This window comes from Tetrao urogallus, assembly GCF_951394365.1.
Source record: "Tetrao urogallus genome assembly, chromosome: 24".
Lineage (NCBI taxonomy): Eukaryota > Metazoa > Chordata > Aves > Galliformes > Phasianidae > Tetrao > Tetrao urogallus.
The window spans coordinates 2,341,476-2,368,070 of NC_136837.1; the positions used below are offsets into that span (position 1 = coordinate 2,341,476).

At 52.5% G+C, this 26,595-nt stretch overlaps 3 protein-coding genes across 3 annotated transcripts; 2 read left to right on the forward strand and 1 right to left on the reverse strand.

Moving 5' to 3' along the window:
* Positions 1–4,189: 4,189 nt before the first annotated feature.
* LOC306955078 (uncharacterized protein C6orf132) lies at positions 4,190–16,547 on the reverse strand (the record flags this gene model as incomplete). The annotated part of the gene is made up of 5 exons (XM_079546312.1): positions 4,190–4,295; positions 4,648–7,351; positions 7,697–7,772; positions 12,577–12,692; positions 16,406–16,547. 5 exons carry the CDS (start codon positions 16,545–16,547, stop codon positions 4,190–4,192), a joined length of 3,144 nt encoding a protein of 1,047 aa, XP_079402438.1.
* Positions 16,548–20,425: 3,878 nt separating this feature from the next.
* On the forward strand, positions 20,426–21,194 carry CIMIP3 (ciliary microtubule inner protein 3; the record flags this gene model as incomplete). The annotated part of the gene is given in 5 exon segments (XM_079546491.1): positions 20,426–20,472; positions 20,565–20,574; positions 20,578–20,649; positions 20,801–20,821; positions 20,823–21,194. Coding segments are annotated over 5 exon segments (522 nt in total).
* A 1,707-nt stretch (positions 21,195–22,901) lies between these two features.
* LOC306955241 (guanylyl cyclase-activating protein 1) lies at positions 22,902–25,569 on the forward strand (the record flags this gene model as incomplete). The annotated part of the gene is made up of 4 exons (XM_079546489.1): positions 22,902–23,099; positions 24,269–24,418; positions 24,998–25,088; positions 25,409–25,569. The coding sequence occupies 4 exons, from the start codon at positions 22,902–22,904 to the stop codon at positions 25,567–25,569; spliced, it is 600 nt and encodes a 199-aa protein (XP_079402615.1).
* Positions 25,570–26,595: the final 1,026 nt, after the last annotated feature.

Sequence of the window (26,595 nt, forward strand, 5' to 3'; positions counted from 1 at the left end):
GTAAACAATTAAAAAGAACAAGAAGTTTCCTCAAAACTGTCCCTTCAAAGAGTTAAGGCCAAAGGTTGCGTGTTACAAACTGGTGCTTGTGGAGAAAGGTGTCTTTGGAAACGGTGGAAGGCAGATTTTAAATAAATCATAATTTTCATTTACAACTGGCTCTTAAGTTTCACTGGGCAACCTCTGCAATATTAAGAGCCAGCTGAGGTCACGGACTGCTGAAGTTGTGATTTCAGTCCCTGGAGTTACAACCGTGCTTAAATAAACATTCGCCGATGCCATGCAAGCAGGGACAAGTTTCAAATGGGAAGTTTTAAACCATGTGAGTTCTCAGATCACCGTGCTGCAGAGTTCTGCGGTCCAGGGCAAAAAGCAGCACAGTGGTGGAAGATGAGGACCGTGTGGAGAAAAGGTCATGGTTGATACATTATTCCTCTTCTTGTACAGTCGATTAAAGAAAGCATGGCAGCACATTCTGGGCTTCGTCCTGCAAACCTTCGGGTACGGCTCTGTGTTCTGCCGCAGGAGGGCAGCAGCATGACAACAGCCAGAGGTTTGCACGCATTGAAGATCATTTACCCTTTTTACCACTTGTTTTTTTTCCCCCCTACCATCATAAAATAAGCACAAAAGCATCAGTTTATTTAGCAGTTGCTAGTTTGTTAGCTTACCAAGGCCATAAGCACTGGGAGGCAGCAAGGCCATAACAAGCAGCATCACACCAGCACACTGCCCACTGACTTACAAGCTATCTGCAAAGGAACTGAAGGATCCTCTGGGTTTTGTGGTGTGCTGATGCTGCCCAAGCTGCTTCACACCCTGCTCAGGCTTGGGGACACTGCTGTAATATGTTGTGGCTAGAGAAAACGCTTCAAGATACATTGCACGCTTCCCTAATGAAGAACCTTGTTTTGTAGCCAGGATTAAAGAGATGAGAATGCAAATAAGTATAATTTGGAGGCATGGAGAGAGTTAGCCACTCTGGAAACAAGCTGCCTTTTATGTTAGTGCTTGCATTGCTCATCCTGCATTTTCAATTTTAAGCACAGCATTCCAGTCAGGACTTGCAAATCACTCTGCAAGTTTCATTCCTAATGAAAAGCTCCAAACCAAGAGCACTATTTATAGAAACCCAGGCTGAACTGTAAAGCTGCTCCATCAGGCTGCTTGCCCTGCAGGGTACCGGGTGGTTCTGCAGCAATGGGCAGTGAGGAGAGCTGCCTGCTCGTGCTTCTGTTATCACTGACACTGTCACAGCAGATGTTGATACTGAGCCCTAAGCAGAAGCTGGGAAAGGTGAAGTTCAGTAGATAAGGTTAGATAACAGTAAAAAAAAAAGTCACACCACGTATCATCAAACAATACATCCAGACACATTTAATGCAAGAAGGTTGGTGTTCAGTGGCAGTCATAAATAAGAGACTTTGTTCAAACACTTTACAAGTAGAGCTCTCAGTTCTACTACATCAGCAGGTGCTTTAGAGGAGGTTGTAGGGGCTCCTTTAAGTCGAATCAAGATTTGAATGACCACACTGGCAAGAGAGGGTCGAGGCATTAAGAATTCCACTGTCAGCTTTCAGGATGGCTGCCAGCACTGTAAGGTCACTTGGCTCTGTTACCACCCCTCAGTTTCCCTCCTCTATCGCTAAGTTTATGTAGTAAAGCAGCTGGGGGAGAAGGAAGAGAAACAGGAATCGGAGCGAAGCAGTGTGTGTGCTGTGCTGACAAATCACCCGGCCGAGAGGGAGCTCCCAGCAGCTGAGCCCTCACTGCTCATTGCACTGAACTGCCCTGGAACAGCTCTGACAGCGATTTCTTTGGAATGCAAACAGTTCCCCATGGCCTTGGCCTGTTTAGTCGTACTGAAATCCTACTATTTTCCTAAAGCGGCGGGGACAGCCCGCAGTGTCTAAAGAACAGAATCGTTTCAATGCTTCAAACGTTCACGTTAACCAGTTTTACTGGGAAGCCCTACTCGGTTTCATTACAGCTTAGTCCATATGCATTCCCAGCATGGGCGTTCTTTGAGTAAATAAACGGCTGTTACACGAACCTGACTTACATTCTCATGCCATTTAATTTAAAGCAGTGTCCACCTGCTAGAAACAAGATGCTCCACGTAGCACTGTATTATAGCGACTTGGGAATTGCATGTCTGATTGAAACAGTAAACACGGAATTCAAAGCAAGTGCCAACGTTGGATTTCAGATTTGCTCTGAGAAAAGAAAAAATGAAACTTTTGTTTGGGGTGTTTGTTGAGGTTGAGCAGAATTCGAAAGAGGAAGGCAATCCAGAAATTGCATATATGCTAAAGGACTCATCTCCAAGTCTGAAGTCTCCCAGCAAGTCTTTTAAAGTAATTTTAGGAATTCATTTGAAGTTTCACTCATTATGCAAAAATCTACACCAGGAAACAAAAAGATCAGGTTGCAACATTATCAGTGAAGCTTCTTTGTTTTAGGGGAAAGTGGTGGAAAGTGGTGAAATTCCATCCTGAATGTGTGAAACACAAGCCTGGAGCTATGCAGACAGCATCCCAGCTTCACTCCCAAAGATCAATAAACGTTCTCAGGGCGCTCCTCACGTGGGGAACTTCCTGACTGGGGGTGGAGATTGGCAAATGGCTGTGGTACACACACTGTATGAGCCCAGGGAGTTACTGCCTAGTTCCTCCATAGCTACTCTCCTCCATGAACCAACATCCAGCCGTTTAAAGGGCGCTGTTTCAATACCAGCTGGAGGGAGCGCAGCTGGAAGCGTTCCAAGTCACTGCGAGTTACTGGCATAAAAACATCCTATGAATTAGCTGTTAGGCTGATTATGGTATTTGCGTTCTCGTTTCATTCACAGCAAAGTAAAGTTCAGAATACTTTGAAGCCCCTGCAGCATTCGAAACAGCTGTTAAATTATTAGGTAGAGCTGGAAACAATGTAAAACAGAATGTCAACGGCGTGACATTAATAAAGATAGCTTCTGAAACCTGCACTGTGAGGGGAAAACTTATCACCGAGTTTTGAGTCTAATTGTAGAGCAAAATCTACTCGCAACACAAAGCAGAATAAGCTTGAATGGAACTAATGATACTGTATGACATTGAGAACAGAAAGTGCTTTCAATAAAGGTAGACTCGTGTCTCAAAGTGCTTTAAGTTTGTCAGCGATTAGAAAATACTCTCTACAAGTTTTTACACCTATCTTACAGTGATTTGCAGCAAGTTTACCTGGGAGGAAGATCTGCTTCTAACTTCTGGAACTATTCAAAACCTCAGAATAATACATTCTCACTACAGCTGACCGCAGTGTGAAATACCCTCTTTCAGACCACTCTCCTCTCCCATCACACAGCACTGGCTCCTTCAGGCAGATCTGCACTGAAGTATCCACGACGCTGATGGAAACAGCTGGAGAAAGGTCCCTCAGGTACACCACACCCCGGAGTGTCAAAAACTTTACAGTTACACCAAAGCTTAGCTTATTCATTCCCTAGATCAGAGATCTCACGTTGCCAACATGCTTCACTGCCACCCAGCCAGGCCTTGCAGTCTCCCATGACAAAGAACCGGCAACACAAACATGCAGGCACCAAAAGGAGTGGGAAAGCAAGAGCTGTGCTCGCAGAGCAGCTGCTCCCAGCCCTGGAGATGGGCACTGAGAGCACGAGCTGGCTTAAGGCATCAGCGTAATGTGTTCACTCAAGGCGGAGGGGGCGGTGATGCAGGCATCCTAAACTATTTCTATCCAATTGACCTCACGTTCTTAATTCCCCCTAAATTCAGATACATACTGGCTTGCTTCCATTACACACATCTCCAGCTTTGGCTTCTCCCCACTCCCAAGCACGATTAAACAAACAAAAAAACCCCCAAACTCTCCAGTAACGATCTTTAAACTAAGGGTCTTTTGCATTTTAGAAGACCTATCAGGCTGCAAATTTGAAACCAATACTGGGGAAGAGGGAAGAAGAAAAAGAAAAACATCTTTGCTCACACAACAGTAGCTGGTCTGCAGTAACTATGCTCCATGACAGTCTTTTTGAAGAGTCCAAGTCCCAGGTTTGCTCTCCACATTCATCCTCAGCAGTGTCGAGCAGTGTTTGCTGGCCAGGTGGAGAAAACCTGCAACAACCACGCACCTCGTTGTCTCTTCCCAGCAGAAGGACGAAGGCAGTGGAGCAGCCCTAAGGATGAGCCTATCGGTGCCCACTCTGGTAGGTGTAGGAGATGGGCTGCCGTGCCCCGGGTCTGACCATGAAGGTGTTGGTGGGTCCACCATACTGTGAGCTGCCGTGGGCAGGTCTGGAAGGAAAACAGTGGGGAAAGTCACCAAAAGCCAAAGAAACTATTTGTCTGTATTCAAAATGGCTGTGCTTTTCTACTGAAGATAGTTACAAGAGACGCTTTCCTCTTTTCCCCACAAGAAGCCCCTCCACCCAGCAGCCCTCCACCCACAGCTGCAGAAGTAAGCGTGGTCATCAGTACGGCCTCTGGGCTGCCCTTGCATCCTCACCACAGAGCTGGTGGAACGAGAGCCACTGCAAAGCGTTTATCTCTGCCATTTGTGGCAGATGACCCAAGGTGTCGCTTTCCCATCAGTTTCTCAGCCCAGGACTCTACTAACGACCAGAGGTCAGTTCATGGAGCCACATACCTGCCAGCTACTAAGAAGTCCCCATTCTGCCCCTTGTACTTGGCATCAGCCCCGCCGTACGGCCCAGCTTTCCCAGCTGAATCGATGGAGGTGCGCCTGCCCTGCGCGCTACCAGGGCCGTTCCAGTGGGCAGAGCTGAGGCGGCGGGTCCCATCCCCAGCTGAGGAGCTGTACGCCCCAGAGCCATAGGATGGGAGCCCCGTGCCCCGGGCAGCTGCTCTGGGGTAGGAGTGTTCAGGCTCGGAGACGTAGAGCCGCTTTTTGATCAGCGGGCGGCTGCTCGGCCCTCGGCTGAGGTAACCGGCGGCGCTGCTGTAATCTGGGCACGGGGGTGCCAGGTCACCATTCCTCCTGCTGTGCTCCGAGGGCTCCTGGCTGCTCCCATAGCCGTAACTACGGCCGTAGCCAGGCCACCTGAAGTACCGCGGTGCGTCGGAGCCTCGGCTGCAGTCAGGGAAGCTGGGGCACTTGTGGTTCTCTTCACGGCTCTGCGGGATCCCACCAACCTCATCCGCCTCATTGCTGAACTCGGGGGGCGGGGGGATGATGGCGTAGTCCAGCGCTGCCTCCCCGTTCTCCTCCTCCTCTCCAGACGTGGTGTGGCGGGGAGGGTTGGGGTTCTTTGGCTGCTCCAGCAGACCCCGCAGCAGGCTGGAGGCTGCAGCCCGCTGCTGCCCTGGGTGCTGCCCATTGCCCACCGCCTGGCCCTGCTCTGAGGAACTGGAGAAGGACGGCGGCTTGCTCTGTGCTGCCGAGGGCCGGGGCACCACGGTGAAGGAGTAAGGCTTGGATTCGTGGCGGTAGAAGCTGGTGCTGGAGGTGGTTTCTGATGCGCTGCTGCCGAATTTGCTGTGTGGCCTGGCTCTCGGCAGTCCCCCCGCATCGCTGCCCTGGCGGCCCCGCTGTGCCCGCTGCCGGGCTGCCAGCAGCAGTGCCATGGGAGAGCCCCGCTCTACCCGCTCTCCTGTCACCGGGTGGATCAGCACCTCCTCCTGCCCTGTGCCCAGGACTCCTGGGGGGCTGCTGGCCGAACTCGGGGGGCAGGCAGGCTCAGCTTCACCAGCCCCGGCCCGGTGCACTTTGTACTGGAAGATGTCGGTGTTGGGCTGCGGCGCTGGGGAAATGGGGGGTGATGGGATGGGGGGAACTGGCGGCTCCTCCACTGCTCTCTGAGGTGGGCCTGGGGGGCTCACACTGCTGTCAGGGGAGCGGGGAGCAGGGGTTGAGCTCTCCATGGCCTTGTTAGCGGCAGGGATGACGGGAGCAGGATGCTTCTCTTGTTCTGTTTTCTTCTCCACAATTGCAGCATCTGCTGGGGCTGGCAGTGAGCTCAGGGCTGGTTTTGGCAGCACAGCGTCACTCGGTTCAGGAGGGCTCAACCCTGAATGCGAGGCACTGCCACCATCCTCAGGGCTCTGCTTCTCACCACCGAGCCCCAGGGCTGGCTTCCTTTCTTTCTTCAGGGAGAACACAGCCTCCAGCTCACTCCTGATCTTCTTCACGCTGTGGGGCTGCGCAGTGGGGCTGCTCTCCACAGCTGGTTGTGCTGCACCAGGGTGTCCCCCCATGGTACTGGGGCTGCTCCCAGGCCCCTCTCTCCTCTCTCTCTCCTCTCCTGTAGGTGATGACAAAGCTTTTCCAACAAGCCTGGCTCCATCAGACCCATGGTTACCAGCATGGTTGGTGCTGCCATTGATGGGCTGGGGGGCTGCTGGCCCTTCCGGCTGCCTCTCATCCCTCCTGGGAGAGCGCAGCAGGGCCGACAGCTCATGCTGCAGCTGGCTCAGACTGCTGGGATCCTTCCAACTGTCCTCACAGAGAGGATAGTCCGGAGGGGGCAGCTCCAGGTCATTTGCAGTGATAACTTCAGATTTTGGAGGAGAGTCTCTGATGTCTGTTTTTGGCTGGAGGTTCTTCGGCTCTGAGCTGGGCACTGAGGTCCGGCTGCTGAGCACAGCGCCCGGCTTGGGGCTCAACGGAGGAGGGGCTGCCTTGGTGACAGGCTGTCTCAAAGGCGGATTTCTTTCCTTGGCTTCTCCTGCATGAACTTTGGCTGCGGGTCTGATGGTGAAGCAGGGTGGGAGGGGAGGCCGTGCATGGGGCTGCCGGGTGAAGGGCTCGATGCGGGAAGGCTGGCTCTCCTGCACGGGGATGGAGGAGGACCGGGCCGGGGCAGGCGGGGGCACCTTGAAGGACCTGGGAAAGGTGAGGTGGGGCTCGGGGCACTGCTTAGGGGCCTGTGGGTTCTCCTCTGCACTGGGGGCAGCCGGCACCTTGGTCTCAGCAGGACAGAGTGGCCCCTCATCATCCACCTGCCTCGTGTTCAGCACCGTCTCAGACTTCCACTTGGAGATGCCATTGCTGAAGGGTACAGGAGCCTTGCTGAGCGGTGGAGCCGGCGGGATGAAATCTGGAGGTGCTGGCGTGATGGGGGAGGGCAGAGTGGGCTCTGGGGGTGGTGGAGGTGCCACGGCAGGGGGTGGTGGCACTGCCTCAGGTGGTGGCAGCGGCGGCGATGGTGGCAGTGCTTCGGGTGGTGGAGGAGCCGGTGGGGCTGGAGGTGGGGCTGTTGGAGGGGGTGGTGGGGGCACTGATGGTGGCGGAGGGATGTCCTCATCCTCATCTTCCCTCTCGAGAGCCTGTGGGCGCAGGTCCCCCACCGAGCTGTACATCCGGTAGTTCCCGTTCATCTGGGAGCCGGGGTCTGCAAGGAATAGCGAGAGCAGGGTGGCATGAGCACCTCCACCAGCACTGCAAAGACCAGAATTTCCTCTGGTCAGCCATCCTCCTAGGAAGCTGGTTTATTTTGCTGAGCAGCTGTCTAAAGCTTGCTTAACTCTAACAGCCACTACACCTCAACTTTTAAAAACAAATTCATTTTCAACGACCCCACAAAGTTATTAACAGCAGGTCTGGTTTTAGCATTAAAATCTCAGGATCAGACTGTCTGCTCCAGAGCATGGCACGTGCACACTTTCTTCAAAGGATTCCCCAAGTCCAAGGACTTGCTGAACTCGTTGCACTGAAGGACTTTGGAAAGACCCCTTACCAAGAGCTGCCTTTTCCTCAAAGTCATCCGGCACTGATGGTGTTGGCACAGCCACCCCGTGGGATTCCTGGGCGTTCTGTTGAGAAAACAGAGCTGTTTAATGCTCAGGGATTTAGAATAAAAGGTTGTCAAGCAGGCAGTAGGCTGTATAGCTGGTAATCTAAGCAAACAGAAACCTGATGGGATCCAGTGCCGTTTCACAGCAATGGAGGTACTGCAGCAGCTGCTGCTGATGCTGTTTAAGTGGACTGGAAGCGGTCGAGGTTGCACAAGCCACAGGACAAAACTTTCCTTGCTAGTCAGGTGCAGACAGGCTGAAAGGAGCGTGGTTGTTTCACACCCAAGCTTAGGGCTCCACAACTTGACATCAGCAGCATTAGTTTCTCACCATTCACCTATCAAGTCAATTTAATCGCTCTCTCTGGTTTTGTGGGCATTGCTCTGCAGCAAGCCCTGACAGCCTCTGCCACAGCCACTGAAGCTGCAGAAAGGCTTCCAGGTTTTTGGGAAACTCTGGCACCAGCATATCTGAACAGGCTGGGGAAAACTGCTGCCTGTGTGGTTTGCTTCACTCTCAATCACTCCCTTAGCATTCATGCTGAAGACTCAGCAGCACATTTAGCTCTTGCAGGACCGTGCAATTTAGCAGCCTACACATCTGTGAGGATGCCCACAGCCAGGGCAGCTGTGATAATTACAGCCACCCACTGTCAGATATTCACAGCACGGTGACTCACCCAGAGTGCTGACCAGGGCTCCTGCCTCACGCCTGCCAAAAGCAGAAAGGCTCTCCTCCTTCCTGCAGTGACTCACCGTAAGGTTGGGGTTGCAGTTGCTCATGAAATGTACAATAACACACCCATGGCTGAAACACAACCTGATGCTGAATCAGGCTGCCACGCAGACGTAAGCAGCTGCAGCAGTGCACTGGGCTTTCAGATAGCAGTGTTGAGATAAACCGTAGCAAGGACGTACCAGGAGCTCCCGTAGGCAGGAGCTGGGGACACACTGCTGTGTGTGCAAAAGGAGACACTCTTCAGCTTGCACCATGTCTGTGCAGTGTCTTGGTAATGATTGAGCCAGCGCCCTTTGCCTTTCGTTGGTACCACCACTGTTTTCACAGGAGATTGCTATAGGATTCCAAAGTCTGTTTGCTCAAAGGTTGAGTGCCTACAGACAGCCCCACGCAGGGCACAGGCAGCACGTGAGCATTACATACCGGATGTAAGGAAATTGGGAACGTGAGCTGCTGGGGCAGAGTTGACTTCAACAGAAGCCTGAGCCCTTCAGAAGGGCCCTGTGTCCTTCCCATACCCAAACGTGCACATCCTACTGCCCTTGCAAAGTCTATTGCCCTACAGATGACCAAACACCCTCTATAACCACAAGTGAGTGAGCCAGATAAAGGCAAGCCCAGAGAGAGTAAATGGGAACGCAGAGCTCATGGCATTGAGCAACTGATCAGGGAACTTCACGCTGGTGGGAAGCCAAGGTCTGCTGAGGCATTAGGACAGATCTCTGTCAGTGGCAAAGTGCACCAGGTGAGCTTTACAACCTCATCTAAGAGTTCCATACCATTCATAAAGCTACAATGCAGAGGAAGGATCCTCAGCTTCAGCTGAAAGCCAGAAAGAAGATGAAGAGTAACAGAGACACTTCAAGACCAGAGAACAAAATGGTCCGATGCAACCAAATTCCAAAGGCCAAAAGGAAGGAGCCAATGGTACCCATTTTCCATGGAAATTCATTTGCTGCCCATCTCCAGAACACACTGAGGGTTTCTGCTCATTTACAGGAGAACAAAAACGTCTGGGGCTCGTTTGACCTGAATCAAAAGCAAAGTATGCATCGCATGTTTGGATAGCAGTGGGTAGAAAAGAAAGAGCAGACAGAAGAGATCTATGCAAAACTGGAGGAAACAAAGTCCACACATCATAAATGAGCCATTTTGGACATGTTACTTCAACAGGTCCTAAAAACTGGGCAAGCCTGTTTCACACTCAAAATTTCTGTGGCAATCACTAATGCTCAGCATCTGAAAACCCACCCATCCTCACATCACAACCTGGCTTCTAAAATGGAAAGCATCTCCAATGCACTGCCAGCCTTGAGAGATGACCAGAAAGATTATTTCCCTCCCATGTGTTTGCTAGGGGTGTGACAGCCCGAAGCTCCCGCTGATTCACAGCAGGCTGCCGTGCTCGTGGGTGGTGCACCAGGAACCTGCATTTCCAGTTTGTGGTGCTCGAAATCAGATTTGTGTGCTGAGGATCCTATTAGGGTGAGCTTTCACTGCAACAACCAGGAATCCCTTTTCAGCACTGAGACAAAACCAAATATCCTCTGTCTCCAGTGGAAGAGCTTGCCTGTCGTTGTGGTCCTCAGCTCCCCCAATCTTTCCCATGGATTTAGAATCACAGAATTGTTTGAGACAGAAGGAACCCCCAAAGGCCACCTGGTTGCACTGCCCTGCACTGAGCAGGGACATCCAACAGGTGCTCAGAGCCCTGTGCTTGGGTGTCTGCAAGGACAGGGCACCACCTCTCTGGGCATTTCCTGTGGAAGCCCATGCTTCCCACCCATTAAGTGAGCTCAGTTTAAGGCCACTCCTTAAATAAAGCACCAAAACAGCTACCTTGCATTTTGAGAGTCTTAAAGAAGCCAACTATTTCCCCCATGTAAGGACATCTATCTCCTAACTCTATTCTGAAGCAAAGCCTGGGAAATTTGGTGGCTAACCAAAGGAATTTCATCCCCCACGTGCCAAAGCTTTGCAGGAGAAAGGGACACTGCACAGACAGATGGCCGTGCTCTGCCTGCTCCATCCAGGGCTGCCGGTGCCCACTGGTGTGCAGGGAGGGCTGCAGAATGCTGGCATGCAGGGAGCAGGCACTGCAGGGCAGGGTGTGAGCAATTGCCTGACTCAGCTGCCCACGAGCTGCTCCCCAGCATGCTGCTGGCTGGGGAATGCAGAGGGGTTGGGTGGGAAGAAAGGGTTAAGGCTGCAGATCAGCCCAGCGCAAATATGCGTGTGGCAGCAGAAGCGTCTGTGCCAAGACAAATCATCATCAAACCTGATCAAAATAATGCAAATTATCAACCCAGACTGGTCCTCAAAAATATGTGGCTTACACCTACTGCCGATTTCTTCAGTTAAACACGTTACTCTCAGAAGAGGAGCACAGTGATAAGGATCCATCACTCTGGGAGAACCCCCCCAGACCATCTGTGCCCCCGAAGGCAGCAGGAAAACAGCACTGCCAGGATGACAGCCCAAAGTATTTATTCCATTTGCGCCATTTACTCCAGTATCACCTTCACACCCACTAGGAAGACGTTTGGAAGCTCTGAGAAGATGCAAAGACCCAGCAAGTGCTACGGGGTGCCAGCTACGGTCATGCGCTGAGCTCTGTGATACCAGAGGAGTTTTTTCAGGCACTGCTCCTAACTGACTCAGCCCATGTGATTTCTTTCACCTCCTGTGGTCTTCTGGAGGGCATTGGGGAGGGCACAATCCTTTGTAGCTTGCTAATTATGCTTTCAAGTGCTCTATAGCCTCCCCCCTCGTTGTCCTCCCAGTGACACCTGTGCAACCCATGAATGAATTGCACCCAGGTGACAGCAGACCAGCTCTTCTGCTGCGGGTGATAACTGCTCTGAAGGATGAGGGTGTACAAGGAAAACATCCCTTACTCAGACAGGACGTGCTTGTCAAGACTAAGGACTTCTAATTGTGTTCAGTGACCCGTATCACTTCAGATTTAGCTGTCACCATCTCCAAACTACCTCTGAGCAACCCCACACTTCCCACTTCATGTACCTACATGAGGTAAGACCACTGGAAGGGTGCCTTACACAGGAAGATAGCTCGCTCAGCACAAGTGGCAGTGCAGCACCAGAGCCAGCACTGAGCACTTGTGGCTTTTGGAGGCAGTGGTGTCCCAGCTGTGGTCCAACCACCTGTGGTCCATGTGCACTGGCACTCCCTCCTTTGGACACTGGTAGCCCTGCTCAGAGCTTTATCCCGTACACAGAGAATGGGAAAAATAACTGTCCAACAGCCACAAAGCTTTGTGACAGTGTCCTGATAACACAGGTGTGACAACTGCCCACAGCTGCTCAGATGTAGAGAACAAAACCCACTGTCCAGTCCCATCCCCAGCCATGCTGGGTGGAGGAGCTCTGACCAGGAGTGCGACTTCAACCACCACAAACTCATCTAGCAACACAAAGATGTCACCTTTGGGATTAGCTCAGACATGGACATGCTGCTCTTCCCTCCATGTCAGCCTTTGGCTTGTGCAAAGGTTCTGTCACTCCCTAAACTCCTTACAGAAAAAGGAAAAACGCAGCTTGGTCATTCCCTGCTTGCTGAGCTTGTGATGTTTGACATTCACGTCTGGTGTTTGCTATGGGACACGGAAGATGCTACTCCTTTGTTTCACACCAGAACAAAGAGATTTGGAGTCAGTGCAGCCCATCAGGCTCTGCAGGCACCTGCTGCATCGCCTCCTTGCTCCTGGGCCAGAAACAAGAGCTTTCCTCCTGCTCTATCCAGCACGACGCCAGATCAGAGACTGCCAGCAGTTACACAAAGAGCAGCGCCAGCCAGATCTGTTCATCTACACACTCAGCAATTTTGACAAAAATGAAAGTACAAGGCAGATAATGCTCACATCTCTCACCCAAGCATCTCGCCTATGCCCAACAAGAGCCTTGAACTCGAATCACCTCCTAATCCCTCGCATTCATCATCATTACAGAGTGGTTTGGCTTTTCATTTCTTTTCTTCCCCCCCCTCCCCAAAGAGGAGGATGAGGGAAGCAACCAGCCTGGCTGGTTCTGGGTATCAGCCCACAGCACTGCTGGCCAACACTCACCAGGGGCAGGAATGTCAGCAGGGGCCGCACTCTGGGACGAGGCTTCAACGTTGCAGTTCCAGAGTCGGTCATCGTCCCAAAGCGGTTGTCACCATAATACACTTCAATCACATCCCCTGAGAAGAAGAAAGGACAGTTAGCAGCAGAACTGCATTCAGGGCAGCAGGGAAACAGCACTGGGCAGCACCTCGCTTCAGAAAGCGCTGGGAAGGATTTATTGTATCAGCTCCCAGAAACGGGCAAGGAGCATCACACTGTGTAGGGGATCGGAGCTGAGGAGGCAGGTCTGGGCTCCAGGTGGTGAAGGTGGGAGAGCACAGGCATCTCTCTGTCAGGCTCATTTCTAATAGCAATGAAGCAAAATTTAGCTCTGAGGACCAAATGTCAGTACTGTATCCAATTCACTCCCCACCCAGATTTGGTCTGGGGAAGGAAGATACCCCTCTGGGACAGCACAGCAACAGACACAGAACTTCCCCAGGAGGTGCTTTCTGGCCTCTCTCTGTGCACTCCCAGCAGGACAGGTGCTGGGGCCACTCATCCAGCTGGATGTGTGACATGGCATCCCTTGAGCATCCTTCTGTGCGTTGCTGCAAGTTGGCCTCTCATAATTGGCACTGTAAGACAAACTGCTCGCCCAACACTGAGCCTCCAGCCAGCTTTATGAAGAGAGGCTCCGAACTGTCCACGAAATGCTACGATGAGCACAGAGCCCTGGCACTGCGAGCAGAAGCTCTCAGGTGCTGCTGGTTCCCAGCCCTGTGCTTCTACCTTCAGCCACACCTCTTGGGTCAGTTCATTTCTGACGGAGAATAAAGCTCATAAAATTACTTTAATTGCGTTCTTTGTGTCTGATTAACAGCATGAACTTACAAGCAGAAGCTCTGAAGCGTGTAAACCCCACCTTGGCTGGAAGGAGATGCACCAATAATTCCCAGCCAAGCAGGGTGACCACCACCAAATACAGGGGTCTGAAAAGGAAGAGGGGGGGAAGCATGCAAAGCAGCTGTGACCAGAGAAGGTCAGCAGCAGTGCTCCCACCAACAGATTTCGATAGCAAAGAGGATAAAGCAGAAACCAATAAAGTGGAACCAAGAACCAGCGTTCCGCTCCAAAACACTGACGCTGAGAAGTAAACAGACTTATTTTCCCCTTGAGAAGTTTGGGAGCACAGTGCTCAAGCTCCCATGCTAAAGCGGGAAGTGCAGAAATAGTTTCTGTCAAGTTCCATACTGAAATTAAAGGTTGAGGAGCAGAAGAGCAAAAGTTGCATAAGCTCGGTGGTAGCAGAGGGCTGCGGTTCCATGCCTCCACCACCTCCAAGCAGGCTGACCATGTCCCCTGGCACAGCTTGTGTCCCCATGCTGCCACCCCCTCCTCACACAGGTGGAGGCCCTGGTGGGGTCTCTGGACAATCCTGGGCTGTCATGGCACACAGCCACGTCTGCTGCCAGGGTTTGATAAACAGAGTGGGAAGGAGACACCAGGCATTGCATACATATGGGCAAGACCAGGAGGCAGGGCAGATTTTCTCTAAAATAGTAAACGAATCAGAACAGGTCCAACTGGGGCTGGGATGGATGGAATGCAGTCTTACACTGCAGAGAAGAAATCATTAAACAGGAACTTCTCCTGCTGAACAAACTCAAACACCTCAAAGGGACTTCAGAGAGCCGGTGCGCCTTCCTCTCATTGGCTGCAAGAAGCTCTGCTCACTGGGGACCAGCAGAGATCAGCCAAGAAGGAAAGAGAAGTTTACACTGAGTTCAGTGAGATAAGGGGAGGGCAAATGCTTAAATGCATCCCCACAGAACTAAAGCATTTTCTTCACCTGGAGTGAAGGAATTGGCCACGGTGGGGGCTGGAAACGTCTCAGGAGGGATGAAAGAATTCAGCATAACCATGAGCTGTAACACCAGGTCCAGCAGGCATGCAAGCTTCTCCTTTCTCCCACCACAGTCTGCCCTAACGTACAGCCCAGTGTATCCACCATCCTCTGTCCCTATGGACTTCCCTGAGATGCCAGCACGTAATTACTGATGTTAATTTTGCACAACCCCTCGGGTAACCCCACATTCAGCAAGCAAGCAGCAAGAGCCAAGGCCAACACAACATGGGAATGTTGATTCAGACAGCTTTGTGGAGCGGAGATAGAGCGGTTCAGAGACCTGAAATAATGTGAGAATTTCCTATTAAGACATTGAGTAAGTAAACTCAGTGAGAAAATGTATTAAAGATCACAAGGTCTTTGATCCTAGATTACTAAGCATCTCTAACCTGAATGCATTTAATTAAAGTAAAATGAAGTGCTTGTAGTTGTGCTTTCTTTGCTAGATAAACAGGACCTGCCTGCTGCAGGTCTGTCACTGTGCTGTTTCCTGGAAGGAGAGCTTGGGGAAGCTCTGGAGCCACAGGGAGCAGCTGGCCCTGGCCAAGCGTTGGCCACTCTGTGGCATTCGGTCTGTTTTGAAGTCATTTGTGTCCCCTCAGTTGTGGGAAACAAAATAAGCCATTTACAACACATGCAATGGAACTCTTTCCTACTCCAGGGTTGGTTGCATCACCTGGAGCAGGCGCAGCACAGCCGGGAACCGCAGCGAGGAGGCGGCAGCAGTCACTTCGTTCAGGAATCTCTGAGTCAGTGACAGGCAGACCTACACCCTTCCCACATTGCTTAACTTCTGTTTACTTTGTATGAAAAAACCAAGGTGGGGATTCGCACGGGCAGGGGACTCTTTTGGGCAGCAACCACGGCATGCAAAGATGCAGCAAACCCTTGAGAGGCAGGGAGCGCATGGGGCTTCATGGGGTGAAAATAAACTGTTTGGGATCCAAGAGGGCCTGGGAGCACTGCTCCACTCAGTGCACTGAGCACACACTGCTCAGAGCACAGCCACTCAATGCATGTGCCACACAGAATCATAGAATGGCCTGGGTTGAAAAGGACCATAAAGATCATTTCGCTCCAACCCCCTGCTATGTGCAGGGTAGCAAACAAGCAGACCAGGCTGCCCAGAGCCACATCTTGGCTTTGAATACCTCCAGGGATGGGGCATCCACAACCTCCTTGGGCAACCTGGAGCCATAGAAATGAACCAACAGCACGAACACCACGAGGATGGCAGGCAGTGATTCAACCACCTTCATTTATGCACAAGTTCCAGGACTTCTGGCTTTTACTCTGCGCAGCAGCTCCTACACCTGCAAGGAATGCCTTTGTACTGTGCCGCAGCCATGGGAGCCCATTGGGTAGCGAGCAGGCAGCAAGTTTGTTGCTTGCTTTTTGTTTGTTTACTTTTAATTCAAGCCACATCAGAGAGAGGCCCGAATCCCGCTCACATTCGCAGCAGGCAGAAAGCAGAGATTTTCCCTCCGCGTTCAAGAGCTGCAATGAAACTCCATCACGTTTTACCCGAGTTTCACCAGCGGCCTTCGGGGCGTAACCGCGCTGCGACGGCACCGCTTCGCCCAACAGCGGGGGAGCAGCGCTGGAGGTTCCGCTGGGAGCTCACAGCCAAACCCCATCCTGCAGCGGCCGCTGCCACCCCGGCTGCACCACCGTCACCCCTTCCCCCTCCTCCCTGAGCCCCCAGGGCACAGCGTTGCGATTACAAGCAAACGAAACGCAAACAGCACCCCCCTCAATCACGGCGTTTCATGAAACAGCTTTAGGGAGGGGAGAGGAAAGCCGGGCAAAGAGCGGCGCGGCCGCATCGCAGGGACGAGATGGGAACGGGGCAGCCCTTCTCCCCGCCCCGCAGCGCTCCGGGTCGCCCCTCCCCAAGCTTTCCTCCCCCCCCCCGGCGGCACGGAGGATGGGAGCACTGACCGGTGCCTCCAGCGCTGTCGGAGGTCACCTCCTGGCTGAAGATCCAAGGCGGGTTGGTAGCGAAGAGCGAAGCGGCGGCCGTGCCGTGCTTCTTGCCGAAGAGGCGGCTGAAAGTGCCCTGCACGGAGTGATGCTTCTTCATGGCGGGGCTCCGCCGCTCCGCTCCGCTCCCGGCACCGAACCTCCGGCGGCACCGGGCCGCTGGGAGCGGGAGGCAGCGGGCAGGGAGCGAGCGGAGCGGCCGGAACACCTGGCCCCGCCCGGCCCCGCCTCCGCCAGGTGCCCGCCCGGCCCCGCTCCTCCCGCCGCCTTCCTCTGCTTCCCCTTCAGCCCCAGGTGCAGCCACGCGACTTTTCCGACTCGTCCCCAGCGTGGCCAAGCTTTTGCCCGACGGTTGTCTGTCTGTCCCGCTGTCCCACGAGCATAGAACGGCTTGAGATGGAGAAGACCCGCAAAGGCCATCAGGTCCCACTGCCCCGCAGTGCACGGGGACGCCCACAGCTCCATCAGGTGCTCAGAGCCCCATCCGCTGCCCTCGGGTGCCCACAAGGACGGGGCTCGCAGAGTTGCAAAGCCCCATTCACACATACGGATCCCCTACAGATCCATGCAAACACCAGCCCTCCCTGCACACCCCGCACTGCTGGCAGCTGGGCTATTTCAGACACAGAAGCTGAAAGACAGTGGGAATTGACCCCAGATCATTTTTTCTGAAGCGTCCCACGCTGCCATCAATGTCCCGTCACACAAATAAGAGCTGAGGGTTAATGAGTAACCTTGGTTATTAATAAATGATGGGGCTTACGGGAGAACTTTAAACCCCAAATAATTGTCAGAACATTAACTCTGAAGCACAGCTACAGTGTAAGGTCCTCCTGTCTTGCATTTATTTCTGCTTCCATGCTGTTTTGGCAGTCAAAAGGATACTGATTTCTTTCCCAGTGGTAACTATCACATATTTAATCACTTTTTGAAATCCCTCTTTCCACAGCGTTTTCTTTATACACAAAGCACAGTGTGGGAACAGTGAAAAACGAGCACTGCTGTGACATGGCAAAAGGCAAATCCAACCATGTCGTGAAAGGCCAGGCAACACCAAGAGAAAAAGAGCCAACAAAAGTGGCAAATGCAAAAGGAAGGGAAGCTGAGAGGCTGACTGTGTGAGCTCTGGGCCTGTTACAGGCTGTGATATTTCAGAGCCTTTCCAGGATGCAGCTGGATCCACCGACACCCCACGCCCATCCTGCAGGCTGATGCTGCCAGGGAATCTCCAGGCCTGACCTGCTCTGTAATTAGTGGGGCTCAGCCCTCGGGACTGTTAGCTTAACTGCTGCTTATGGAGAGGTGGAACGGAAGCAAACAAACATCTGTCTGAGTGCATCTCCTGCGCGCCCCGGGTTTTGCCTGGGGGCTGCAGCCATGGATCAGGGGAGAGGGGCACCTCTGGGGAGCAGAAATCAAATGCGAGGAAGGAGCCCCATGCTGCCAAATGGAGCGGTTTTATTTCACCAGCCGATGGGTGAAACAAAAGCACTGTTATGTGAAAGGACACAATATCTCTGCGAGACATGCCAGGTGTAAGTGCTGGGCTGATAGTCACAGTCTTTGACTGAACAAATGGAGCGGGGCGCGCAGAAAGGCAAAGAAAGTCACAAGAGAGGGGAAGGAGAAGAGGAACTGTTCTGAGGAGATAAGCCAATGAAGTTCCATGGGATGAGGAAGCTCTCTTGCACAGAGCTGCTTCACAAAATGCTGTTGCACTGCAGAGATGTCAGAGGCGCTGTGAAGCTGCGGCGCTGCTGTGCAGTGACAGGGAGGGATGGTTCAGCCCCTTCCACCAGCACCAGCAGTTTCTGCACCCTACAGATGGGGGTCACAAGAATACCTCAATGGAAAGAGCAAAAGAAAAGCACACCAGGTGTGGTGCAGGCACAGGGCAGGCTCGGATGATGTAGTGAAGATGCCCCACTTAGTGACAGCTGTGTTTTAAGGGAGGCTGATGCTGCTGGTGGGGCAGGTGGGCTGCTGGGCTGGGTGCTTGGCAGGGAGGAGCTGGGAGGACTGGGAGGACTGGGGTGGCTGCCAGCTGACTTCGTGGCACAGAGATAGCCCTGTGAACACTGCCGTGATGGAACACTGCTGTGTGAGGCTCTCTTTGATCACAGGTGAACACCCCAGAACAATCTGCCTTTGCATCAGTGCAGGGAGCTGCGCCCTGCAGATGCAGATCTCCTTGGTGAGAAATGCTTGTGCACTGAGGTTCTGCTGCCAGACCCCATAGAAGTTGGGAGGAGAAAGCCAAGCAACGAAGCAGCTCGTGCCAAAAGGAATATTGGGTCTGTGCTGCCGGGGCCACGAACTGGTGGTGGTGGCAGAGCAGCTGCATGGGCAGCTGTGGCCGAACCCCTTTGCCTTGGGGCCACCACCCTGGTGACACCACAATGGCCCCAGAAGCCCCGGTGCAGGGAGAGCTCTGCTAACAGGACATCGTGGTGCCAGGGAGCAGCAGCATCCCTGCCCCTGTGCATATGCATCAGTCCCTGTGCAGGGGCAGTGACAACATCCCAGGGTAGGGCTGCTGCTGCCAGCAGGGCAGAATACTCTGGTAACTCAGCCTTGCCCCTGTGACCCCACCTGTAGGGATCTTCTCTGGGAGTCAAAAGGCAATGTGGGAGGGATTAGAGGCCTTAAATGCATGGCTGAACAAAATAGGATTGCACAGGACTCTTAATCCCTGCTAGAGCTCTGCCAGTACCATAAATAGTGCCATGGACGTAGAACTGGTGCTTCCCCTCCATGATCACGTAATCAGGTGCACCCACACGGGCACGAGGGATCTTTCAGTGCCCCACAGGGTGAGGAGGAAGCCTCAGGGCAGGCGAACCCATGGCATGAGCAAAGCCCAGAGCTCAGCACTCCCCGGCCCAGAATCCTGCCCAGCGCTGCCCTATCGCAGGGCGCGTGCGAGCCTTGCACATCTCAAAGGCATCTACATGACTTAGCAGTTAGGTTTTCAAAGCACTCAAGGCCTTACCCACACACCCCAAATGCGCTGCCTTAATAACGCTGATGCCTCCCTGCTGGGTGGGTGCAGTTGCAGCAGCTCAGTCGTGTGTATACTTGTCTGCTATCTGTCAAAGCGCACAAGGCAAGGAGCTGTAATCATGCATACGTGTGACTGTGATTGGAACTGAGCAAACCTCAGAGTGTTTGGAGCAGGGATCCACAAACCGCAGTGCAAGGTCCGCTCTTACATCTTCGAGACCCAAAGCCCCGATATTTTGTCTCCCATGGGAAGTGCTGGGAGTCAGGTTGTTTCCTTGCAGGAGGGACAGCTGAACTAGTGCTTGTGCTGAGCTCTGGCCACAGGGACTTCCAGGCACCGGGCAGATGGCTGCATCTGGGAAATAAGTGACAAAGTGAGGCGATAAGCCTGGGGGATCTCATCATTTCCCTATGAGGCTGAGGGAGATTTCTATAAATGATTCACTGGTGTTCCCCTCATAATAGGTTTAGCAGGCTCTGTTCAGAGCCAGATACGCAGAACCAAAATAGAGCACCAGTAAGCCAGGGCGTCACGGAAACTGGGAAACTTCTTTATGTGGTTAAAAATAAATTCAGACAGCGAGGAGTTTATTTAGGACGCCCAGAAGTAAATAGGATAATTGCTGGGGGAAGAGCCAGTTTCCATCGGCACAGAGCTGCCATCAATGAAAACAAGATAACTGAGTCATGGTTAAATAACCATGGCAAAATAATTCTGCAGTCAGGCTCAGCCTCGAGTAGCCGGGGGGCACGAGGCAGGGCTGCTGTGCTGGGCACACACCCACACCGTGTCCTCCTGCAAAGGGTTCTCTCATCCCTATGGGTGGGATGGCTGCTTTGTGCTGCCCCTGGTCCGGTGCTGGGCACGTCTCTGGTGTGCTGACCTCGGGGCAGGGACAGGCTGGCCTCACCAGATTCAATAATTCTGTTTTCCTCTTGGCACTGCTGAGGGCTGTGCCTCCAGGCTGTGCTTGCATGCTGCTGCTGCTCACACCCCATTGCACCTCATGCATCAGGCTGGGGTAAGCTGTCTGCACAGCCTGTCAGCTGTGGCTGCTGCTTGGAGGAGTCTTGACATGGCAGTGGAAGGAGCTCATATTGCTATTATTTATAGGTGTTATTACTGAGACCCTAATCTGGGACCAGGGCTCCACCGTGCCCAACACCAAAGGGAAAAGCAGTGTCCTGCAAGCAGTGGGGGATGAGTCCAAGTCCCTCAGTGTGTTTTGGTTTATGTTCATTCTGATTTTTGGCCACTGGTACGCAATGATCACGTCGGGATGTTGAGCACTGCTGGCTGACGGCAGTGCATTTGTCCATTGAAAATGCATTTGTCCAACTTTTTTTCAGGTGACTGAAACACCAGAAGGCCACACATAGCAAAGACCAGAAGAGGGCAAAGGGAATGGGGGAGAACAAAGCAAAGCAGGATGCTCCCCACCCTCTACCCAGCCCTAAGGGCCGGGGATCCCCAGCACAGCACTGCTCAGAGCAGACCTTGGCCTCCCGCTTCGTCCCCTTTGTTGCCCACACTGGGGGCCAGGAACCTGACTCCTTCAAGTTCCTCTTCTACACACGGCACTGCTCCAACTCATACAGCCCTTTCTACACCTCACAGAGGCCGACCTGTGGGTACCTCTTTCACCACGACACCGATCACACCAAGAAGGTGATGGACGTCCAGAGCGCTAACATCATGAAATGGGGACCCATCCCAACTCAAAGCCGTAAGGCAGAGCAATAAACCCAAGCACTGAGAGCAGCTGTTGGTCTTCCTCCTGCTTCCCACCCGAAGGCATAGATCAGAAGTGACATGGAGCCAGGGGACGGGCAGCAGAGCCATGGCACTGCTCACAGAGCTGCCCTACGCACAGGGAAATTATTATTCCCAGTGGCTGTGGGGTGGCTGGCACATCTCCGTGCTGCTCTCCCGGAGCATCCCAGCCTTGTGTTCCAGGTGCAGTGTTAGCAAAGCCTCTGGAAACTGTTGGTGAGCTCACACCCACCCCTAGCACGCAACCCTGCCTCTATTAATGGGCACCCAACAACTGCAAGGCCTGGCTGTGCTTTGGGACAGGCTGCCCCATAGAGGCTCCCTCTGCACCACGCTGGGCACAGCAGGAGCTGAGCCAGCCGCGGGCAGGAGCAGGATTAGTACATCCAATTACAGTTCCTCGATCTAATTCCTTTTTCATAACTGTTTTATGCTTATGTAATGCCACCTACCAGAGCAGACTTATTCCTGATTTACTTCAATGAAGGCTCAACACCAGGCTCTGCAGGCAAAACTGAGCTCTTTGTCTTAAGGCTGTGATCTAAAAGCAGAGGTGCTATGGGACAGGTTCCCTGTGGGCAGCTCCACAATGACAGCGCTAGCAGAAGGCCCATGCCACATCCTCAGGATATGCCCTGTGATCTCCCAGTCCTCCTCTGGGTGCTGTGAGGGTGGATGTGGGGCTTACAGTGGTGCAGGAACTTCCATGCACAAGCATCTGGCAGCTGCATTCACACTTACACTTTGCCATTCAAAGGAATGATGTTGCTTGTGTCCATCCAATATACCCTAACAGCATCCCTGATAGGAGCCAAAATGGAAATTTCCCTCTCTGAATTTCAAATTGATTTGAATTAGAGAGGCTGTGATGCCCCGTCCATCCCTGGAGGTGTTCAAGGCCAGGTTGGATGGGGCCCTGGGCAGCCTGGGCTGGTATTAAATGGTATTAAATGGTGGCCCTGCATGTGGCAGGGGGTTGGAGCTTCATGATCCTTGAAGTCCCTTCCAACCCGAGCCATTCTGTGATTCTGTGACTCCGTGATTCCCACACAGGAATCTTCCAGTAGAATAAGGCTGAGGAAGAGCGATAGGGTGACACCACCACCAGAACATCTGAGTGCTTTCCTCTCTTTTTCTTTGACACTGATTTTGGTGCAAAAGCTGTTGTTCGTGTGAGCCCACAGAAAACTGTAAGTGAAGTAGATTAGGAGCTTACACTGTCACGGAGCAAATTCTGCCCTCCTAATCTTCTGCTGGGCTGTAATCTGCAAGACTTTCCCATTTTACCTCCTTTCTATTTTAAACCTGAATGCTTAATGCTCCTGGTGGGGGTCCACCCTGCTCCTCATTGGCTGAGGGAGGATTTGCTGGTACTTAAATGGCACCCTCAGCTCTGTGTCTTTGTGCTTTTTGGTTGTTGTGCTTTTACATTTGCCTGAAGAGACAAAGGAACCCGCGTCCATCACCACCACCGCTGGGCTGGGACCAGCACGAGGCACTTTAAAGGTGAGAAGGAGAACTTCAAAGCCCCAAAACTTCAGAACTCATCTGCCAACCTGAGAACTCAGCCACCGACCTCTGAACTCATCCACCGACCTCTGAACTCATCCACCGACCTCAGAACTCATCCACTGACCTCCAGCTTTGGCTGCAAAGTGCCCAGCGCTCTGTGTGGAGATGGGGAACATGGATGGGAAAGCAGTGGAGGAGCTGAGTGCCACCGAGTGCCACCAGTGGTACAAGAAGTTCATGACGGAGTGCCCATCAGGCCAGCTCACCCTCTATGAGTTCAAACAGTTTTTTGGCTTGAAAAACCTGAGCCCGTCAGCAAACAAATACGTTGAGCAAATGTTTGAGACGTTTGACTTTAATAAGGTAAATATTGTCCTTCCCACTCTGCTCTGTGGGTTGGCTGCGTGCTGTTCCGTGCGCGATGGCGGGCGTTGGCAGTGTAGGTGTGCATCTGCAATGCATGGCCTGATTGTCTGCAGCCTCATAGATTGTAATTAGGCAGTGTGAAGAAATGCAGTAGGGCATCAGCCAGCAGAGCCTCCTCACCTGCTGATTGCTCTGGAAGAGGCTCTCCAAGGATTGATGTTTCCCTTTGAATTTAAAGTTACTAAAATTGTAGGGTTTTATTGGGCACGCTGCGATCCCTTTAAAATGAAGTGCCCTCAAAGGCTTGGTGTTGTGACACCTTCTGCTTCCTGCAGAAGCCCACCATGGCACAAACAATGCTTTGCAGCACAGCTTGGGTGTGATTTTCTGTTGTTATGAATTGTAAACAGATTGCCATGTCATTGATTTTGTTGCACATGCTCTGCACTGGCAAGGAGCTGCCATTCCCCGCAGAGGTTTGCATGCAGGGCCTGAGCACCAGTGAGATGAGGAGGATGCTTCATGCTTAGTGGGCTTAATCCCACGGAAATAATACAATTTAGGCCATGAATCCTCTAAAAGTGGTTTTGCTTATGCCCGAGCCCTTTCCTTGCTCACTGCCTGGTATTTGACTCCGTGCCTGGAAAAGGAATTGATGCTCAGGAGACCCCTGCTGGGAAGGGCTCAGCAGCGATTTGCACTAATCCAGCAGTGGAGCAGAGCAGATAATCCCTTCTGGAAGCTGCTCCATGGGACAGCCCGGGGCTTTGTTCGTTGACAAAGCACCACCTTACTCTCTCCAGAAGATTTTCCATGGTTTTGTAGCATGTACCATTTTCCATTGAAGCGATTTGGATGGGAAGGCCATGGGATTCAGGTACCCAGGACTCTGCATGGCCCTGGGTCCCTCCTGGGTTTGCTTCTCTCCTGGAAGTTTGCAGACAAACCCCTTGACAGCAGAGAGGAGCTGTTACGTGTGTGCAGAGAGCAAAGCGCTGGGTGATCCACCATAAGCCCTGCTCCTCTTTGACCTCTGAGTTACTGCTGCTTTGCAGAGCAAGATTCCTTTAGCACGGGGAGATTTGAGGCTCATGAATCCCTTGACAGGTACATATGTGAAGTTTGCTCATTAAGGCTCTATATAGATTAAATCCTTCTGCTTCTAGGATGGCTACATAGATTTCATGGAATATGTGGCAGCCCTGAGCTTGGTTCTGAAAGGCAAAGTGGATCAGAAGCTGCGATGGTATTTCAAACTCTATGATGTAGACGGGAACGGCTGCATTGACCGGGGAGAATTGCTAAACATCATCAAAGTGAGTGGGCTCTGCTTTTCCTGCTTCTTCCACAGACGAGGGTTATCAGACACGGGTGGAGAGAGGCTGCAATGGGAACATCCCAACCCAACAAACAACTCCCTAAATCAGCAGGCACTGCCCAGTGCTCCCACCCGCCTTCTTAGAGCACACTGGGACCTGCCTCACCGTGACCCTAACCCTAATCCAACCCTAATCCTAACTCAATTTTAACCCTCACCCTGGCCTTAACCTCAGCCCTGAGCTGCCCCACACCTTGGTGCACAGTGAGCCCCTTGTGATGGCATGTACGAGCATAGCCACTGCAGCCTGGGCTGAGATAAGCACTTGAATTTAATCTAAGGATTTGCAGAGGTGAAGGGCTCCTGGCTTATCCCAGTATGCCCACTTAAGCTTTTAATGCATTGAGTGCAATTCAAAGTGAGTTTAATCTCCATTATTTTAGGAAGGACTTTACTTGTCCCTTCCAGAACTTAAATGTCTGGAAAAAAGTGTCTCGTGTCAGATCATTGAGCTCCTTGTAGCAATACAGAAACCTGCACAGCATTCAGTACCATTCTGTGTTTCCTTTCTTTCCAGGCCATCCGAGCCATCAACCGCTGCAATGAAGCCATGACAGCTGAGGAGTTCACAAACATGGTGTTCGATAAAATTGATATCAATGGGGATGGTAAGGAAGTTTCCCATGCAACGTTAAGCTCTGCCCTCTCCTTCTCCTTCCCTGCAGCCCGATTTGCTGAAGCAATTCTGGGTGTTGGGTGCCCCGTAGCAGTGGGTGAGGGGAAGGTTTGGCTCCCACTGCCCTTCCATAGGTCCCTGTGGGCACCAGGGGGACACTGCAGTGTGGGGCTGCACTGCTGTGGGGCTGGGTTGTGTGCTATGGTTCAGCCCGTGCCACGACTCCTGGACTGGTGTGGGGGCTGTGGGTGGAGGATGAGGGCTGCAGGATATAATGAGACCTAACGAAGCCTTTCTGGCTGTGTGTCACAGGTGAGCTCTCGCTGGAGGAGTTCATGGAAGGTGTCCAAAAGGACGAGGTGCTGCTCGACATCCTCACCCGCAGCCTGGACCTGACACACATTGTGAAATTAATCCAGAATGATGGGAAGAACCCACACGCTCCGGAGGAGGCAGAGGAGGCTGCCCAGTAAACTCCAGGACACATTCCCTCAAACTTTTCTTCCCCCTTCCTTTGCATTATTGACACGAAACGGGCTGTGACTGCGGGAGCTGGGGACTGTCCCAATGCCACTCTGATGCTGTGACGGAGCGCTGGGCACCCTATGAGCACAGGGACTGACGTCCCCCCCGAACACTTGGCCCTGCTGACACACAGCACTGTGGAGGGAGCACGGGGGGGGGGTCGATGCAGCATGACATGCTGGGGACACGGCCGTGCCATGCTGCTGCAGGGCTGCCAGTGCCCACCTCAACTCGGGTGCCTCTGAAGGTCACTGCTGTGTAGGAGTGTGCAGAGCTCCACCTCTGTGGGCAGGGAGAGCTGCAGCACGCAGGGTTCAGGTACATTAGAGCAGTCAGAGCTCTCATCAAGCCACTGGCCAATGCCAGCACCCACAGAGCACATGGATCTGGATGGGAGCTCAGCTCACACGAGGACTCTGCTCCTCAGTGGGACCTCCGTTGGGTACAGAGCTGCTGCAAACAGGAATAGGGCATGTGTTTATCTGCAGAGTCCCCAGCTGGTCCTCTGCACAGGGATAATTCCCTTTGAAGAGCAGAGCAGTGTTTGTTTGTGCCCAAAAAGCAGACCTGAGATGTCTCTTTCCATATATTTTCTGAGCATTCTTAATGTTTTCCCCAAAAGCAAATGGCTTTGGTCACACAATTCTTTGATTTGTTGCTATTACATTAGCAATCATTAGTGATAACATAAGACAAAAACATCTCTGAGTTAAGAAAAGGAGAGAGGTGAATCAGTGGCTTTTCTTTGTTTTAAAGCATTAAAAACACAGAATGGTGCCTTTTTTCTACCAACAGTCAGAACTTGAAGGATATGCTCATACCTGGAACGGTCACAATGTCAGTAACCCCAGAGGGACCAGGTCAGGAATTCTCCTGCACGTCTCATCACCCAACCAACAAAACAAACCCTCGCAATGCTCCGTGGCACCTCGAGCATCCGCTGCTTTCTGCAGGCAGCAATGATCTCCATGCAG